The sequence below is a fragment of the Marmota flaviventris genome, chromosome 7 (genome assembly GCF_047511675.1).
Source record: "Marmota flaviventris isolate mMarFla1 chromosome 7, mMarFla1.hap1, whole genome shotgun sequence".
Taxonomy (NCBI): domain Eukaryota; kingdom Metazoa; phylum Chordata; class Mammalia; order Rodentia; family Sciuridae; genus Marmota; species Marmota flaviventris.
This window is the reverse complement of record NC_092504.1, coordinates 69,482,337-69,502,541: the sequence shown is the minus strand read 5'-3', so window position 1 is coordinate 69,502,541 and position 20,205 is coordinate 69,482,337. Positions and strand designations below refer to the sequence as shown.

Sequence of the window (20,205 nt, the reverse complement as noted above, 5' to 3'; positions counted from 1 at the left end):
CCGGCAGGCCGCTGGGCCTGCTCTGCCAGTCGGTAGCAGGTCCGCCGTCCTTGCAGGCGCGGGCGGCGGCTCTGTCCCTCTGCGGGCCGCTAGGCTTGTTCTGTCGGTGGTCGCCGTTCTGTCTACTTTGCAGGCGCAGGCAGCGGCACTGCCCCTCTGCAGGCCTCTGGGGCTGTACTGCCAGTGGGTCGCAGGTCCGCCTACTTTGCAGGCGTGGGGGGGGCGGCTCTACCCTTCCTCAGGCCACTGGGCCTGTTCTGTCTCTCGGTTGCAGGTCTGACCTGTTCTGATGGTGGTCTCAGTTCCGACTACCTTGCAGGCGCGGGGGGGAGGGGGCGGCTCTGCCTCTCAGCAGGCCGCTGCTCCTCTTCTGCCGGTGGGTCGCAGGCCCGCCTACCTTGCAGGAGTGATTGGAAGCTCTGTCCCGCCGCGGGCCACTGGGCCTTTTCTGTCGGTGGTCACAGTTCCCCTACCTGGCAGGCGCGGGGGGTGGGGGGCGGCTCTGCCCCTCAGCAGGCCGCTGGGCCTGCTCTGTGTTTGGTCCCAGTTCCCTCTACTATGCCGGCGCAGGGGGAGGGGGCGGCTCAGCCTCTCAGCAGGCGGCTGCTCCTCTTCTGCAGGTGGGTCGCAGGCCCGCCCACCTTGCAGGAGTGATTGGAAGCTCTGTCCCGCCGCGGGCCACTGGGCCTTTTTTGTCGGTGGTCACAGTTCCCCTACCTGGCAGGCGCGGGGGTGTGGGGCGGCTCTGCCCCTCAGCAGGCCGCTGGGCCTGCTCTGTGCATGGTCACAGTTCCCTCTACCTTGCCGGCGCAGGGGGAGGGGGCGGCTCTGCCTCTCAGCAGGCGGCTGCTCCTCTTCTGCAGGTGGGTCGCAGGCCCGCCCACCTTGCAGGAGTGATTGGAAGCTCTGTCCCGCCGCGGGCCACTGGGCCTTTTCTGTCGGTGGTCACCCTTCCCCTACCTGGTAGGCGCGGGGGGTGGGGGGCGGCTCTGCCCCTCAGCAGGCCGCTGGGCCTGCTCTGTGTTTGGTCACAGTTCCCTCTACTATGCCGGCGCAGGGGGAGGGGGCGGCTCAGCCTCTCAGCAGGCGGCTGCTCCTCTTCTGCTGGTGGGTCGCAGGCCCGCCTACCTTGCAGGAGTGATTGGAAGCTCTGTCCCGCCGCGGGCCACTGGGCCTTTTCTGTCGGTGGTCACCCTTCCCCTACCTGGCAGGCGAGGGGGGTGGGGGGCGGCTCTCCACATCCATAATTTAGAGGACTTATTTATTAAAAAAAAGTTTATAATCAAAATTACGAGGAGTAATAAGAAAATGGCAATTGCCAGATTGAAATATATTTTTTTAAATTTTTTGATTCAATGTTAGCTCTTTATCCAGCATTTTATAATGAAGTTATTTTAATTATGTTTGTTTAAAAATTTTTGTATATTTTCATACCTAGAAATGTTTTTATTTGTAGAGTATTCCAGTTTGTTTTGACACAATGTGAATTATATTTGTACCATACTCAATTCAAAGTTCAATTCAAAGTTCTAGGGATTTATTAACTTGATAAGAACATTGTTTTTAGTATTATTATGTTCTCCAAAAATTTTGTATTTGAAATAATACTGAAAAAATAATATTAATCTATTTTTACTATTAATGGTTACAAAATTATTTTTCTGTTAATGGAGGCAACACATTAATAGCTGTTGCTTAACTTTTTGTACATATTCCAAAAACCCTTGGAATTGAAATGAGCAACATTAATTTAGAAGACTAGTCACTTGATCTTTATGAGCTACTATTTAAGAGTAATCTGTAAATGCATCTTCTGCAGTACTACCATCTGAATTCTTGTGTTCTCACCCCCAAATTCATGTTAAAGCCTAATACAAAATGTGATAGTATTAGAAGGTAGGACCTTTTAGAGGTGATTAGGTCATGAGGCTCTGTTCTTATCAATGGGTTAATGTCCTTATAAAAGAAACCCCAGAGAACTAGTGAACCCTTTCTATCATGTGAAGGCAGAGCAAAATGGTGCCATCTGTGAGGAACAGATCCTCACCAGATGCTAAATATGCTGGTGACTTGATCTTTCAGTTCCCAGGCTCCAGCACTGTAAGAATTCACTTTCTTTTGTTTAGAAACTGCCTAATCTAATGTATTTTGCTGTAGCAGCCCTAAAGGACCATTACATGCAACTGTATAGGCTAAATCATTGTCCTGAAGCACAGTCTTAAAATAATTATAAATTTGTAATTGTTACCTATTGACATTCCTTTAGAATTATTTTCTGGTTTTCATTTGATTATGGCAAAGAAACCATCAGATATGAAATTCTATATATAATATTTTAAATTAATATTCAGTTTCAATTTTGTTAATCTATTTTATTAGAAGAGACTTATTGCAAAATTTGAACCGAACATTAAAAAGTAAATAATTAATTAAATTTATGCCACACCATAAATAGCAAAGTCTGTGTAGCAAAGCTATTCTGACTACTCCCCTTATGCTTTATTGACCAGTCTTTTACCTCTCTCATCTCATGAAAATTTGTCACAAAGAAAAGAAGAGCAAGAGAGCCAAGCTGGTTCAAGGATCACCCACCATTTTACTGAGATAGAGCTACACCTCTAACTGAAGGAATCTTGAATTTCTTCTCCCATGTCATCATCCTAACTTCTGGGAATATAGTTAGCTTGTGCCTAAGGCAGCTCTCCTCTTTTCATTCATCCATATTCCATGGTGATGAGTGTGTTTAGCCAGTCACAAATTTTTCATCAAGGTGGATAGTCTTTGTGGTAGTCTTGTTTGCTGAAGTGCCATCAAGTACTGGTTCAATTCTAGAGTTCTGTAGAGCTGCTGCTTTGGATGCTATCTTTGAGGGCTTGGCTTCGGACCCCCACTTGCTGCTACTGTTTCAGTTCTGTTGTCCATCAAATGTAAAGTAGTTTTGATTGGAGTCTATATAATTAGGCTTGGTCATCTAGGTGAGTAGGCTACAGAGATGAAATGGCCTTTCTTGATGTTGAACTTTGAGTCTGGTCACCTTCTCCTACAATTGGACCCTGCCTTTTGCTCAAAGTCCAGGAGTACTTCCAAGCTTTTTATATATAGACCATGAGTTACCGCTAAGTGGGCATTGAATGACCTAGAAAGTACAGCTTGAGATGGTGATTGAATGTAGGAGATTTATCAGGGAGTGTTTTGGGGTCAATACATATGGAATAAGATTCTAATAAGATTTTTTAAATTGCATGTCTTGCTTATTGATACAAAAATGTATAATGAATATACATATGTTTATAACAAAATAGGGAAACATTTTTATATTCTTTACATATATTATAAACAATGATATGACAACAGAATTATCACCATTGTGAAATCTATCAGGAAGCTGATTAGCTCATTCTTTACCTATTATAACAATGTCTCTCCTTCCTTCTACTAAAAAACTATCATAAACGCTAAAAAATATGATAATTTTTGACAGTTAAGAAGTATAGGGCTGGAGTTGTGGTTCAGCGGTAGAGCGCTCGCCTCACATATGCGAGACCCTGGTTCAATCCTCAGCACCACATAAAAATAAATGAGTGAGATAAAGGTATTGTGTCCAACTACAACTAAAAATAAATAATTTTTTTTTAAAAAAAGAAGTATAAAATAAATGATGACTAGTTTTAGTTTATTTTTTTGAATATTTATTATATAAGTATTTATTCCTAAGCCATTGTAGGTGGTATCTATTTTCTTTTCTTTTAATTGGTTGTTCAAAACATTACAAAACTCTTCACATATCATATTTCATACAATAGATTCAAGTGGGTTATGAACTCCCATTTTTACCCCAAATACAGATTGCAGAATCAAATCGGTTACACATCCACATTTTTACATAATGCCATATTAGTAACTGTTGTATTCTACTACCTTTCCTATCCTCTACTATCCCCCTCCCCTCCCCTCCCATCTTCTCTCTCTACCCCATCTACTGTAATTTATTTCTCTACTTGTTTTTTTTTTTCCCATTCCCCTCATAACCTCTTATATGTAATTTTGTATAACAATGAGGGTCTCCTTCCATTTCCATGCAATTTCCCTTTTCTCTACCTTTCCTTCCAATCTCATGTCTCTGTTTAATGTTAATCTTTTCCTCCTGCTCTTCCTCCCTGCTCTGTTCTTAGTTGCTCTCATTATATCAAAGAAGACATTTGGCATTTGTTTTTTAGGGATTGGCTAGCTTCACTTAGCATAATCTGCTCTAGTGCCATCCATTTCCCTGCAAATTCCATGATTTTGTCATTTTTTAGTGCTGCGTAATACTCCATTGTGTATAAATGCCACATTTTTTTTTTATCCATTCATCTATTGAAGGGCATCTGGGTGGTTCCACAGTCTAGCTATTGTGAATTGTGCTGCTATGAACATTGATGTGGCAGTATCCCTGTAGTACGCTCTTTTAAGGTCTTCAGGGAATAGTCCAAGAAGGGCAATAGCTGGGTCAAATGGTGGTTCCATTCCCAGCTTTCCCAGGAATCTCCATACTGCTTTCCAAATTGGCCGCACCAATTTGCAGTCCCACCAGCAATGTACAGGAGTACCCTTTTCCCCACATCCTCGCCAGCACTTGTTGTTGTTTGACTTCATAATGGCTGCCAATCTTACTGGAGTGAGATGGTATCTTAGGGTGGTTTTGATTTGCATTTCTCTGACTGCTAGAGATGGTGAGCATTTTTTCATATACTTGTTGATTGGTTGTATGTCCTCCTCTGAGAAGTGTCTGTTCAGGTCCTTGGCCCATTTGTTGATTGGGTTATTTGTTATCTTATTGTTTAATATTTTGAGTTCTTTGTATACTCTGGACATTAGGGCTCTATCTGAAGTGTGAGGAGTAAAAATTTGTTCCCATGATGTAGGCTCCCTATTTACCTCTCTTATTGTTTCTCTTGCTGAGACAAAACTTTTTAGTTTGAGTAAGTCCCATTTGTTGATTCTTGTTATTAACTCTTGTGCTATGGGTGTCCTGTTAAGGAATTTGGAGCCCGATCCCACAATATGTAGATCGGAGCCAACTTTTTCTTCTATCAGACGCAGAGTCTCTGATTTGATATCAAGCTCCTTGATCCATTTTGAGTTAACTTTTGTGCATGGCGAGAGGAGGGGATTCAGTTTCATTTTGTTGCATATGGATTTCCAGTTTTCCCAGCACCATTTGTTGAAGATGCTATCCTTCCTCCATTGCATGCTTTTAGCCCCTTTATCAAATATAAGATAGTTGTAACTTTGTGGATTAGTCTCTGTGTCCTCTATTCTGTACCATTGGTCCACCCGCCTGTTTTGGTACTAGTACCATGCTGTTTTTGTTACTATTGCTCTGTAGTATAGTTTGAAGTCTGGTATCGCTATACCGCCTGATTCACACTTCCTGCTTAGAGTTGCTTTTGCTATTCTGGGTCTTTTATTTTTCCATATGAATTTCATGATTGCTTTATCTATTTCTACAAGAAATGCTGTTGGGATTTTGATTGGGATTGCATTAAACCTATAGAGAACTTTTGGTAATATCGCCATTTTGATGATGTTAGTTCTGCCTATCCATGAACAGGGTATATTTTTCCATCTTCTAAAATCTTCTTCTATTTCTCTCTTTAGGGTTCTGTAGTTTTCATTGTATAAATCTTTCACCTCTTTGTTAGGTTGATTCCCAAGTATTTTATTTTTTTTGAGGATATTGTGAATGGGGTGTTTTTCCTCATTTCCATTTCAGAAGTTTTGTCGCTGATATACAGAAATGCCTTTGATTTATGCGTGTTGATTTTATATCCTGCCACTTTGCTGAATTCATTTATTAGTTCTAGTAGTTTTTTTGTAGATCCTTTTGGGTCTTCTAGGTATAGAATCATGTTGTCCACAAATAGTGATAATTTAAGTTCTTCTTTTCCGCCTTTAATTTCTTTCGTCTGTCTAATTGCTCTGGCCAGTGTTTCGAGAACTATATTGAATAGAAGTGGTGATAGAGGGCATCCCTGTCTTGTTCCAGATTTTAGATGGAATACCTTCAATTTTTCTCCATTCAGAATGATCCTAGTCTGAGGCTTAGCATAGATAGCTTTTACAATATTGAGGTAAGTTCCTGTTATCCCTAGTTTTTCTAATGTTTTGAACATAAAGGGATGCTGTACTTTGTTGAATGCTTTTTCTGCATCTATCGAGATGATCATATGGTTCTTATCTTTAAGTCTATTAATGTGGTGAATAACATTTATTGATTTACGTATATTGAACCATCCTTCCATCCCAGAAATGAATCCTACTTGATCATGGTGCACAATTTTTTTTTCATGTGTATTTGTATCCGATTTGCCAGAATTTTATTGAGGATTTTTGCATCTAGGTTCATTAGAGATATTGGTCTGTAGTTTTCTTTCTTTGAGGTGTCTTTGTCTGGTTTCGGAATCAGGGTGATGTTGGCCTCATAGAATGAATTTGGAAGAGCTCCCTCTTTTTCTATTTCCTGAAATAACTTGAAAAGTATTGGTATTAATTCTTCTTTAACGGTTTTGTAAATCTCCGCTGTGTACACATCCGGTCCTGGGCTTTTCTTGGTTGGTAGTCTTTTGATTGCTTATTCTATTTCATCCATTGATATTGGTATGTTCAAATTGTGTGTATCCTCCTGACTCAGTCTGGGCAAATCATATGACTTAAGAAATTTATGGATGTCTTCACTATCTTCTATTTTATTGGAATATAGGTTTTCAAAATAATTCCTAATTATCTTCTGTATTTCTGTAGTATCTGTTGTGATGTTGCCTTTTTCATCCCATATGTTAGTAATTTGAGTTCTCTCTCTTCTTCTCTTTGTTAGCATGGCTAAGGGTTTGTTGATCTTATTTATTTTTTCGAAGAACCAACTTTTTGTTTTGTCAATTTTTTCAATAGTTTCTTTTGTTTCCATTTCGTTGATTTCCTCTCTGATTTTAATTATTTCTTGCCTTCTGCTACATTTGCTGTTGTTTTGCTTTTCCTTTTCTAGGGCTTTGAGATGAAGTGTGAGCTCATTTATTTGTTGGTTTTTTCTTATTTTGAGGAATGACTTCCAGGCGATGAATTTCCCTCTTAAAACTGCTTTCATTGTGTCCCATAGATTCCGATATGTTGTGTCTGTATTTTCATTTATCTCTAAGAATTTTTTGACTTCCTCCTTTATGTCTTCTGTAACCCATTGATCATTCAGTAACATATTGTTCATTTTCCATGTGATGTAGGATTTTTCCTTCCTTCTTTTATCATTGATTTCCAGTTTCATTCCATTATGATCTGATAAAATGCATGGTATTATCTCCACTCCTTTATATTTACTGAGGGTTGCCCGAAGGCATAATATATGGTCTATTTTTGAGAAGGATCCATGTGCTGCTGAGAAAAAAGTATATCCACTTGATGATGGTTGATATATTCTATATATGTCAGTTAAGTCTAGGTGATTGATTGTGATATTGAGTTCTATAATTTCTTTATTCAACTTTTGTTTGAAGGATCTTTCCAATGGTGAGAGAGGTGTGTTGAAGTCACCCATAATTATTGTGTTGTGGTCTATTTGATTCTGGAACTTGAGGAGAATTTGTTTTATGAATGTCGCAGCACCATTATTTGGTGCATAAATATTGATAATTGTTATGTCTTGTTGGTGAATGGTTCCTTTTAACAGTATATAATGTCCTTCCCTATCCCTTTTGATTAACTTAGTCTTGAAGTCGATTTTATTTGATATGAGGATGGCCACCCCTGCTTGCTTACGAGGACCGTGTGCGTGGTATATTTTTTCCCAACCTTTCACCTTCAACCTGTGTATGTCTTTTCCAATCAGATGTGTCTCCTGGAGGCAGCATATTGTTGGATTTGTTTTTTTAATCCATGTTACCAGCCTATGTCGCTTTATTGGAGAGTTTAGGCCATTAAAGTTTAGAGTTACTATTGATAGATGGTTTGTACTTCCAGCCATGTTTGATTATTTATCTTTTTTTTTTTAATTTAGTTTGTTTCTTCATGATTAGCTTTCCCCCCGCCCTCTGTCTTTACTGAGGCACTTCCCACTGATGGTTTTGGTTATTGTTTTTTATTTCTTCCTCGTGTAGTGTTTTGCTCAAGATGCTTTGCAATGCTGGTTTTCTGGCTGCAAATTCTTTTAACTTTTGTTTATCATGAAAGATTTTTATTTCGTTGTCGTACCTGAAGCTTAATTTTGCTGGATACAAAATTCTTGGTTGGCATCCATTGTCTTTCAGTGTTTGAAATACGTTGTTCCAGGATCTTCTCGCTTTCAGTGTCTGTGATAAAAAATCCGTTGTTAACCTTATTGGTTTACCCCTGAATGTAATCTGCCTCCTTTCTCTTGTAGCTTTTAATATTTTCTCTTTGTTCTGTATATTGGATATCTTCATAACAATGTGTCTTGGCGTTGGTCTACTGTGATTTTGTATGCTCAGTGTCCTGTATGCATCTACAATTTGTATATCCGTTTCCTTTTTTATTTCTGGAAAGTTTTCTATAATTATTTCATTCAGCAGGTTGCTCATTCCCTTGGTTTGAACCTCTATACCTTCCTCTATCCCGATGACTCTTAAGTATGGTTTTTTTATGTTATCCCATATCTCTTGGATGTTTTTCTCGTGATCTTTTACCAGCCTTTCTGAATTGGCTAGACTCTTTTCGAGATGATATATTTTGTCTTCATTATCTGACGTTCTGGCTTCTACTTGCTCCACTCTGTTAGTGATACTCTCATTTGAGTTTTTAATTTGGTTTATAGTTTCCTTCATTTTTAGAATTATTGTTTGATTTTTTTAATAATCTCTATCTCCTGATAAAGATGCTTAATTTCTTCTTTTATCTGTTTATGTAATTCATTTTTAATGTGTTCTTTCACTGTTTGAATTTGCTGTCTCATATCCTCTTTAAGGTTCCATTCCATCTGTCTAAGGTAATCCTTGAGTTCTTTATTTGACCATTTTTCTGATGTCTCCTCTAGGTCCTCCTGAATATTTAGGCTGTCCTGCATAGTTTGTACTCCTTTTCTTCCTTGCTTTTTCATGTTGCTCATGTTACTTCTTGTTCTGTTTGACTGCTGAGTTACTGTTTACTCCTAAAAATTTATTTGATGTTTGGGAAGAAAGGTATTAGAAGGGAAGGGAAGAAGTCACTGTCGCCGCCGGTTTCAATGGAGTTATCTCCTCCAGCGCATTCAGGTGACGTCAGTTCTCTGCCATGGTGGTATCCCATGCAAGTGGCGACAGTTCGTTCCCTTTGCCGGGTGACCAATGCAACGGTTGGGTCCTGACAGGCTCTCCCAAGCCCCGTTTCAATCCTGTGGCTACTGCCTATGAAGGCTCGGTTGGCATTAACCTCCGTAGGTTCAGAAGGGCTGACCAGTTGTTTCAGCGGGATTGTCTAGTGCCGAGTCACAGCAGTTTGTCTGCGAGAAGCAGTCATACAGGAACTTGAATTCAGCAGATCCGGGCTCAGTGTGTGTTCTGAAAGGCCCAGACTGTTCACCCTGTCAACTCAGCATTGCCTAGTGATCCTGAGCAAACAGCATTTAGACAGTTTACGACTCCCTATGCCCACGCAGCTGAAGAGGTCAGAGACTTGATCTCTCTGCGCCCACTTCCATGTTGGATCTCCATGACTAGTTTTAAAAAAGAAAAGAAGAGATGAAGCAGAGGCAAAAGTTCAGCTGTACTACAGTCTCAATGGAATCCTCTGCTGACTGGGAGTCAGTCTGGGAGTTCTGAGATGGAATGAGCATTACCAGCTGTCCCAAATTGGAATGAGTTGCCCAGGGTTGTATAATCCCCATGTCTGTCAGTCATTGAATTAAGGCTGCCTGTGATGAGGGTGAAACCTTAGGTTAGGCAGCCCTTTTCATCAGGGGTCATAACCCAGGGGGCCAAGAGTTGAGGGGCTGTCTGCTGATAGCACTTTCAACATCTGGGGCAGTAAGTACTTTATTCTGAGGGGAATCTTAGTGTATCACAGTACCTGCAATACTGTCCTTTGGAAACTCTAATGAAGTTCTCCCATTATTTTCTTTTTTTGAAATCAACATGCTGAGAACCAATTTAAAAATCAGAAGGCAGAGTTCCTAGGGCTCACAAAAATCATCATGCTTCCCTAAAACTTAGATGAGTCTGCTTCTGGCCTTTCTGTTCTGTGCTGAGTCCCTTCATTATTTGTCATTATTAGGAAGAACTCTACCTGTTATCAAAAGAATTACACACACACACACACACACAATGGAACTGACACATCCAAACAATTCAATGACAAAAATAACAAATTAAAAAAATCAATGGTTGACTTTTAATGGGGGGATTAAGGAAGACCTTTTTGAGAGGAGACTTGAACTGATACCTGAACTATGAGATAAGGCCAACAAAGTGAAGATGCAAGGTCCTTCTGCCTTGAAGCAGAAGTGGGTTCAACAACACAGTACATGATAGTGGAATAGGAATGCAAACTTTGGTCATGAAATCAGCTATTTGAGGGCATTGGGTAGAAAATTTTTGGTAAATTTCATCTGAGGTCTAGGTCATGGAAAAGGTCTAAGTACAAATGTGGAAATGTGCAGGGTACAATATATATCCCAGGACAGAATTTGGCTTGCCAGGACATGGCTGAAGATGTTTGAAATGCTCCAATGATGTTTTGATTGTTGGATTATTGTTGTTGATTAGGAGATAAAGTTCTGCTCGTGTTGTGTAGTGATTCCTCCCCATCCCACTGTATGTTAATATGACTAAGAAAAGTTTAAATGTAAAAGGGAAGGGGAACAATAAAACATTATCAAATAAACCATTATGCCTCAGGAAAAATATCTGAGTAAGAGGTTATCTGCAATTGCCAGTAGAAAAAAAAAAACTCTGATAAATATGTGGAGAATAAGAGTCCCTCGGGTGTGTGTGTGTGTGTGTGTGTGTGTGTGTGTGTGTGTGTTTATATCATCTTATACAAGGAGATAAACATAGCTTTATAGCACCTTATAACTGGATTAAATGACAAGAAAATGAAAAAGAAAAGAAAACCTCAAATCTCCCCAGAGGCAGCCTGCCAGCCAGAAAATGTCAAAAGATGGCCACCACTGTCACCTCACATAACAACAGAAAACTGTATCTTTCTTTTATGAATAGACCTGTAGTAATGGAAGTGGGTTAGAATTATAGTCAAGAAATTGCTGGAAAATCTTCAGCAAAATTGCTGGAAAGTTGCAGGAAAATCTTCATAAAGATTTGCTACCATTTTCACTTGCATGAACAAAAAAAAAAGAGAGAGAGAGAGGGAGAAAACTCCTTAAAGGAAAAAAAAAAACATGATTCTATGGAACAAGACTTAAAATGATTTAAGACTGGCGGAAAACTTTCAGACATCAATATGTGACTGTTCAGTATCAGTGATGCCAATTTGTAGATGTTTTGCCAAACTGCTGCCAGTAATCACTGAGGAATTACAGAAAATGGGAGACGGTAGTGTCATCCAGGGCTCGCAGTGGGAGACAGAAACATTTTCAGCAAGCAGAGATTTAATACATTAAATTGGTGCCTGTAAAATCATTGCAAGTCCTGGAGAAGTGGGCTTTAGTCTGTCTTTCCCAAAGGACTCCCAGGCACTGGATAGCTAAGACATCAGGGAAGACCCCACCTCTGAATATTCTAGAACCACTGAGTTTCAAGAACATATGATCGTAACTGACTTTAGAGAATCCTTAAGCTGGAACTGTTCATCTATCATTGCTTCTGTCACTGATCCATATTGCTGGGGTCCAGGAACTGCAACTTTGTTTCTTGTCTGCTGCCTCTGCCTTAACTTCTCTTCTCAGCCTGAAATCTGGAGAATGACACAAATTACTTCTTTGGAAGAAAACCTCACATCTCCTCCAGAGTCACCCTGCCAGCCAGGAATGACAGAAGATGACCACCACCCTCACCTCTGCTTTATAAACCTCTCATGGAGCATCTTCAGGAACTTGTTGGAATCCAGAGTGCTAGCTGGTTTATATAATCTGGAGATTTCTACATTTAACTCTGAAGTCTCTTTAATACTTCAGAGGGAAGAAAGAGGTTGTAAAAGAAGTCTGCTGAGCATGACATGGATCAGAAATGATACCTTCTTACCCTTTAAGAAAAAAATACAGTCATCAGTGGGAATAAAGATTCTAACAAATTATATAGAAAAATTATACCTGATTGCTTTTTAAAGTGGGAAGTCAAAGAATTGTGTGGTCCTCATGAATCTATATTTTAACAAGGATTTCTACCCAATCTTTTATGATATTATAGGGCAAACTTGACAAATGTGATCAAGATGGTGGAGCAGTTGAATGGATTTGTAATTAGTAGAAAGACCAGAAATTGCTAATTAGTAGATGTATGTCTAATTGTCACATACGCTGTAGGAATTTGTACTTTATTCTGCCCTGTATTATGTAATAAATACAATAAGGACAATGATTTTAAAAACAGCATTAGTCATTTACTGAGTGAGCATTATAAATAGGTAACTCATTTACTCTTGACAACAGTCTTGTCAGGCTACTCTTATCTCCATTTTAAATGTGAGGAAACTGATGTCAAAAACATAAATAACTTTTCATAACTATATTTAGAAAGAAGCAGAACTGAGATTCATACCTAAAATTGCTGCAAAGTAGAGGTAGCAGAGGAAGGGAGAACGCCAGAACATTTCTCAGAGGAACTAGGAACCTGCCAGCCAGGAAATCTCAAAGGGTAGCATTTCCTTAGTTAGTCTCTATGAGGCAGGGGGTTGGTTGGTCCACTGTCTTGCAGGACCAGGTCAGTATCTCAGGGACTTGAACCCACATTGATAAGCCTCACATTATAAAACCAGATATTGATTTATTAAATTAAAATAAATATGAAAGCCAAGCTGACCAAATAGGGGCAATATTTATGCATGCAGCCCTCTCAAGGAGAGTCTGTTGAATAGAATGTTGAATGATGGGGGTAGAATCAACCCAAGGAGACCCTGATCAGAATGCTAATTGACTGTTGTCTCTGACAATTGCAATAAGAATGCATCCATCTTCTTGGATCACTGGATCGACTGTTTAAGCATTGCCATAGTTGTCTGACTTCCGACTCCTTTATATGCCTTCATTGCTGTCATTCTTTTTTTTAAATTAAGATATAATAATGATTTTAACTGTGTTGTTTTGGGCATAAGATTCAGTCTTTATCTTTAATATGACTGATCAATTTTTTGCTGATAGCAATTACTTAACTTTGGGAAGTAGTATATTTTTAAGTCTTCTGTTGTTGTGCATCCTGTATAAGATGCATATCCACATGATTTTTTCCTTTGCCTGTGCTGCCATTGGTAGATTAAAAAGAACTGCAAATTGGTGCAGCCAATATGGAAAGCAGTATGGAGATTTCTTGGAAAATTGGGAATGGAACAACCATTTGACCCAGCTATCCCTCTCCTCAGTCTATACCCAAAGGATTTAAAAAACAGCATGCAACAGGGACACAGCCACATCAATGTTTATAGCAGCACAATTCACAATAGCTAAACTGTGGAACCAACCTAGATGCCCTTCAGTAGATGAATGGATTAACAAAATGTGGCATATATACATAATGGAATATTACTCAGCAATAAAAGAGAATAAAATCATGGCATTTGCAGGTAAATGGATGGAATTAGAGAAGATAATGCTAAGTGAAGTTAGCCAATCCCCCCAAACCAAATGCCAAATGTTTTCTCTGATATGAGGCTGATTCATAGTGGGATAGGGAGCCAAAGCATGGGAGGAATAGATGAACTCTAGATAGGGCAGATGGGTTGGAAGGGAAAAAGGGGGCATGAGGTTACAAATGATAGTGGAATGTGATGGACATTATTATCCAAAATACAGGTATGAAGACACGAATTGGTATGAATATACTTTGTATACAATCAGAGATATGAAAAATTGTGCTCTATATGTGTAATAAGAATTGTAATGCATTCTGCTGTCATATATGAATAAAAAATTAATAAAAAACACAAGTGTTAAAACTAAAGGACTAGGGGTGACAATATGCAGTAGCAGCACAAGTTTTTAAAAAGATGATATTTTTTAGTGAATGTAGACTTACTGTGAGTCAATAATTTGTGATGTTATTCTCAAGGAAGCCACAACAGACCGGTACATTAACTATGTCAGAACGGAACTGATGAATGAATGAGAATATGAAAGTATGGAGGATTTGATAATTCTACCCTAATCTTCAGTAATACTGCATGCCTATAGCAACCATGTTTTATTTAGTTCATAGTCCACATTTTAGGATAATATTGACAGACTGGAATATATTCAAAAGAAACTGACCAGATGGTGATAGAACTGGAAACCACATTCTAACAAGTGGTGATCGGAAATCATCATGTTTAGATTAATAAGAAAAAGACTTGGGAAAATAATAAAGCTAAGACTTATGAACTGCTCACTTCATGATAAACATAGTGCTCAGTCCTTTAATAGATTTCAAACATTAAGGTCTATCACACTAAAAAGGGAATGCTCATTTTGAGTTGCACTAGAATGCAAAGGAAACCAGAGAGATTCATCTCTGCTTATTAGAATGATGGCATTTCTATTCTCAAAGTTGTCCAATAACTAAGTGAGATGACTTGGTACTAATGAGTTTTGTTTATGAAAGTTTACAAGCAGAGACAGATCCAACTTTTGTTGGAGATATTTAATAGAGAAATGAATATTTAATGGTTGCCTGGACCAGATGAACTCCAAGATTTTGTTCAACCTTATCCTGTGGGTCTGTCATTATCTCATAGTACAGTAGTACCTCCACTTTTGTCTTTTAGTTCAGTAGCATAAGCTCTAAATGGTAATGTTATTTCTAATTCAACAGGTCAGTTTTAGGGGATCCTGATTTCTGCCACAAAGACAAACCCCAGCAAAATTTAAAGTTGCAGGGATGGAAAACAAACATTTTGTGAATGCGTTATTAGGAATAGTTGCAGGAAGAGCCTCTTTCTCTTTCTCATTTGACCTTCAGACCTATGTATTCTTAGTATGAAAGAAACATTTGTTTACATCGCTAAGTGATGATTTATTTCATTGAGTGTTTTATTTGTGGTTCTGAAACCTCTTCTGATTGCATATCTTATTTTGAGCTTTGTTATTTTTAACAAGTGCACTTTGATCATTAACCAACCCATGCTTTCATGACAACTAGTGTTATACCTTAAAAACTCATTCCTATGACTGGGAAAAGAATGAATGTTTGATTATTTTAAATAATAACCAAAGAACCTATGGGACTTTATAGCAAGAATATACCTAAATGTAATATGTTAATGAGACGTTCAAGCTGAGAAAGATGAAATAACTTGCCATGGTCACATGGCCGATGGGAAATGTAAACAATTTTACTACTTTTCCTCTCATTCCTAACTCATCGATGCAATTATATAATGTATTTTTCCAAGATACTATGCTTCCTTCTCCTCTTCATCTTCTTCCTCTTCCTCCTCCTCCTCTTTGTTTTCTATTTTTCCTCCTCCTCCTCCTTAATTTTCTAACAGTCACTCTTATCTTTATGAGTCTGATTAGCATGTGATCTGAGAAGATGGTATCTGAGTAGAATTCCAAAGTGTTATTTTTTTTACCCATACCCTTATTTAGGTAGAAATGCTAAGGCTCTTTTGTTCCTAATTTTGGATTGCTCTTGAATCTCTGCAGTGCTGCATATGATGCTGTCCTTGACAGAAATGTGGCCATTAAGAAGCTCAGCCGGCCATTTCAGAACCAAACACATGCCAAGAGAGCTTACCGGGAGCTGGTCCTCATGAAGTGTGTGAACCATAAAAATGTGAGTTTCCTAATTATTTTCAAACTATCAGTGATAGGAAACTGTGATATTGGGGAAGAAAATAAGAACCAACTTGAGTAGGAAAGGCCTTCTTTACTTTCCAGTTTCTGCCTCTTAGAATTGTTTATCTCAACCATATGCTACACTTGATTTTGTTATCCTCGTGGTAGCTTCCTGCTTAAAATATCACCTAAAAGCCATATGGCAAGGAGGAGATGAACTTGATAGATATGTCCCTGTTATAAAATTAACCTTATTTGGTTATCTTGCTTCTAATTAACCAGAAAGCTTCGTATTTTCCAAAAAGTAAAACAAAATGCCAAAACAAACAAAAACACACCCCAAAGCCTACAGAAGGATAAACTAAATTTCTTTATATTTAAATTTAATTATTAACCACTGAAGTTTTACTAGTTGTGTTTTCTCCTTTGTGTTTTAGCTATAGCTTCGCAGTGGCCTCTTTAGTGTACACACTGTATGTTGGCATCTTGTTTTCTTAGGGTTGGGCAAACAGGCTTGTACATATTTCCAAAGTACTTTGGAATGGGATTATCAAGAACATGTTCTCTTGGGGCTGGGATTGTGGCTCAGTGGTAGAGCGCTCCCCTAGCACGGGCTGGACCCGGGTTCGATTCTCAACACCACATAAAAATAAAGGCATTGTGTTATGTCCATCTACAAAAAAGATTAATTCTCTCTCTCTCTCTCTCTTTAAAAAAATAACAAAAAACATGTTCTCATTGGAATTCATCAGGGTAGACCCAAAATAGGATTGTTTTCCTCAGTGTCTAAGCTTCTTCAATTCCAGGAGAAGGCCTATAGAACTTTTCCTGCTCCATTTTCTTCTTTGTAAGGAGAAATAATTTATTATTTTTATAGAGTATTCTTAGTAATTTAATATAATACATTTATTAATATTACTATATTAATTATAAGTATATAATTAAATAAATTATTAAAAATAAAATGATGATAGCTATCAAAAATCCCTACAAAGTTTTTAAATATAAAAATCATACAGAATATAAAATTATTAGTGTAGTTTATAAAGAAGGGTTCTTGTTATGTAGCTAACCATCTATTACTAGTGGTCCTAAGAATAAGCAAATGTTTGGCTAAAAGATGTTTAAAATACAATTAATGTAGACTCAGGCTCAATGACAGTGTTTCTCTTTTCCTCTATTACTCCACTGCAGTGACTTTTAAGTCAGGTTATTTGTTTTCATGCTGTTGAGTTGTTTGAGACCAATGACATTTTAATTCGGTCATTTGCCATGTATTTGTTGAATGAACAAAATGTGCCAGACACAAATCTAGATGCTAAGAATATGTCTGGAAGCAAATGGAGATAAATCCTTCCCATGTGGGCTTAGATTCTACTAATGAGAGAAAGGCAGTCCACAAAATAGATAAGTAAACCTGTGAATGTCAGAGGGTGACATTACTTAATTTAAGTAAAATAATGCAAAGAAGAAAGATAAAAATGTTGGTTAGTGCAGGGTGAGGTAGGGTTATTTTTTTAAGTAGGTTGAACAGGGTAGTCCTCACTAAGAAAGAAAAATTTTATGAAATATGTGCTCATCATTGATATGGCCATTCGAGGAATATGAGACTTCTAGAAGGAATATATAAATGAAAGGAAAAAAGGATTCCTAAGGAAAACCACTATAGTAAAGTGATTTTTTTTCTCTTAAGATATTAAGTAAAGGTAGAGATAAGATTCACCACTTGGCAACGTATTTTATGGTAATAAAGAGTATGAAATGGAAGATGGAGGCATATAAGCAATGAAGAAACTATACAAAAAGTCTTGCATATGTGTATTTCTCTTTCCCTAGTCTTCCATCCAGATCCTATAATGCAATACATTGTGGAGAAGTGCCCAATTACTTGACCAATTTGAGGAAAATATACCCTGAATGTGTCCCTCAAAGGTTACATGGTAGAAGCTTAGTTTCCAGTGTGGGGATGTGAAAGGAGATGGGAATTTTAACAAGTGGGATCCAAAGGGATGTCTGTAGGTCCTTGGTGGATCTACCTTCAGAATGAATTAAGGTAGTTCTCATGGGACCCCTTGCCTTTCACAAGACCAAGTTGTAAGAGTGAATCCAACCCCCAAATCACTCTCAGACTTCCTGTTTCAAGATGTGATATCTTCCTCCCACACATACCATCTGCCATGAGGTACTCTCTAGAGGTAAACAGATGCTGGCCTCAAGCTCTTGATGCTGCAGAATTATGAGCTAAAAAAAAACTCTTCTCCTTATAAAGTTAGTCTGCCTCAGATATTTTTATAGGAACAAAAAACAGACTACTGCACAATGATAATTTGTAAATAGCATCCTACCTGCTCTTTATGTGTGTAAGTATATATGCATGCATGTATACCAAATTTCATTAATAGGAAATTCATTTATATCCAATGGTAAATTCTCAATTAGAACTTGTAATACTAAGGAAAAGGCAATTAGAATATAGAGCTTTTGTTAATGCTGTTGAAAGTAAAGGAAAAGCAATGAAGAAACTCTATTTGGTCTCTAATAGTGAATAAAATTCATTTAGAAAACAAATATTCAATTTTAGGAAGTGAATTCTTGTGATTGTGGGACCATGGAAACTTTGATTCATATCTCTGCTTCCCAAGATGCTGAGATGAAAGAACTGAGTAAGAAACCTGTTGGAAACTGTTAAACTAAACCAGAATACCTGTGATGATCACTTTATAAGAAAAAAATTTTTAAATTGGTTATTAGGGGGTATTAAAATTTATAAAGAAGTGATCATCTATAGAAATAACAGGCAGGAATATCTAATAGGGAAGTCAGAGTAGGCAAAGGTTATAAAACAAGGATATATGAAATGGGAAAGTAAGACTAGACAATAAGGAATAGACTTTGAAAATTGACTTTTTAAAATAATAAATCTTTGTTTATTTAAAATCACAATGCTATTTCTTAGACTAATTTAAATTAACTATATTTTATTGTTCATCAGATAATGGGGGTTAGCATGTTTCCATACTTAATGGGTTTTGTGTGAATGTGTGCCCTATGTTTGTTTAAACAAATATCAAAATGAAATAAGTTATTTTATGAGATTGGTGAAGTACTAGAGAAAGAGGCCCATTATAGATTTTCAAATTAAATATCTATTACATAAACATTTTTCAACACTTACTACAATTAAGTATGCAAAATTAGTGGACAATTTAATTTTAAGTGTTAAAGATATTTTGAAATAATTTTGATCTAAGTGTGTTTTTTTAAAGAGAGAGAGAGAGAGAGAGAATTTTTTAATATTTACTTTTTAGTTTTCGGCAGACACAACATCTTTATTTGTATGTGGTGCTGAGGATCGAACCCATGCCAGGCGAGCGCCCTACTACTTGAGCCACATCCCCAGCCCCAAGTGTGTTTTTAATATTGTAAAGTTGCTTTAGGAAATATATTCTCAGTTTTCTTTTTTGGTATGTTATACCATTGTCATATATATATATATATATATATATATATATATATATATATACTAGAAAATATTGAATGGTATTGTGATTTTCTTCTCATTAATTTCCCAACAAATTAAAGAATTTCATAAAAGTGACTGCATTTCTCTGGTGTTTAAAATCATTTGTTTTAGTTTTTAATTACTTGGTGTGTTTCATATATTTCTGTACCTTTTATGAAGTTTACTAAAAGTCATTTATTTATGGTTTCAAGCTGTTTTAATCATGAACTTGTACTTCTCCAGTTTTTATAAACTGTAACTACCTTGTAAGTAGAAGATTCTTATTTACATATTTTGTTTTCATTTTCCTCTGGCACATTAATATAGAATATTTAGATGAAGAATGTACATAATTGTGTGGAACCATGATATGCACATAGTTGTGTGGAACCATGATAAAGGTTTTTAAAATTTACTTATTCTAAAAGGTAAAATTTTAATTAACTAATTAACAAAGTAATTAAAGCAAGAAACAAAAAGTTTAGAACTAACTTAGGGAACTTTAAAATATATTTTTCCACTAAATTCATAGCTGATAGTATCTAAGATGTATCTCTCCCCACATATATTAAGGCATTAGTCTAAGTTATATTTGAGTGTGAGAAAGAAATAAAAGACACTATGGTAGTGATAAAAAAAAATCTTGAATTAAGGCACCACTTTGTACAGATGGAGGAAAAATATCACCTTGATATATCTTATTGAGTGTTTCACTATTGTCTTTCTCCTCTCATATGATTTTATCTCCTTTTTAAAAATTAATCTGATAGCTCTGTGTCCTACCATGGAGAATCACACTAAAGCAGGATAACAGTTATAT

The 20,205-nt window shown here is 37.4% G+C and overlaps 1 protein-coding gene across 4 annotated transcripts in view; it reads left to right on the top strand.

The window, feature by feature from the left end:
• The window catches only part of Mapk10 (mitogen-activated protein kinase 10), a 184,036-nt gene that overhangs the window by 88,654 nt on the left and 75,177 nt on the right, over positions 1 to 20,205 (top strand). For all 4 annotated transcript variants that reach the window (XM_071614822.1, XM_027939799.2, XM_071614821.1 and 1 more), the window contains one exon: positions 15,752 to 15,881. In XM_071614822.1, coding sequence (XP_071470923.1) covers positions 15,752 to 15,881 — 130 coding nt within the window. The remainder of the gene's footprint in view (positions 1 to 15,751; positions 15,882 to 20,205) is intronic.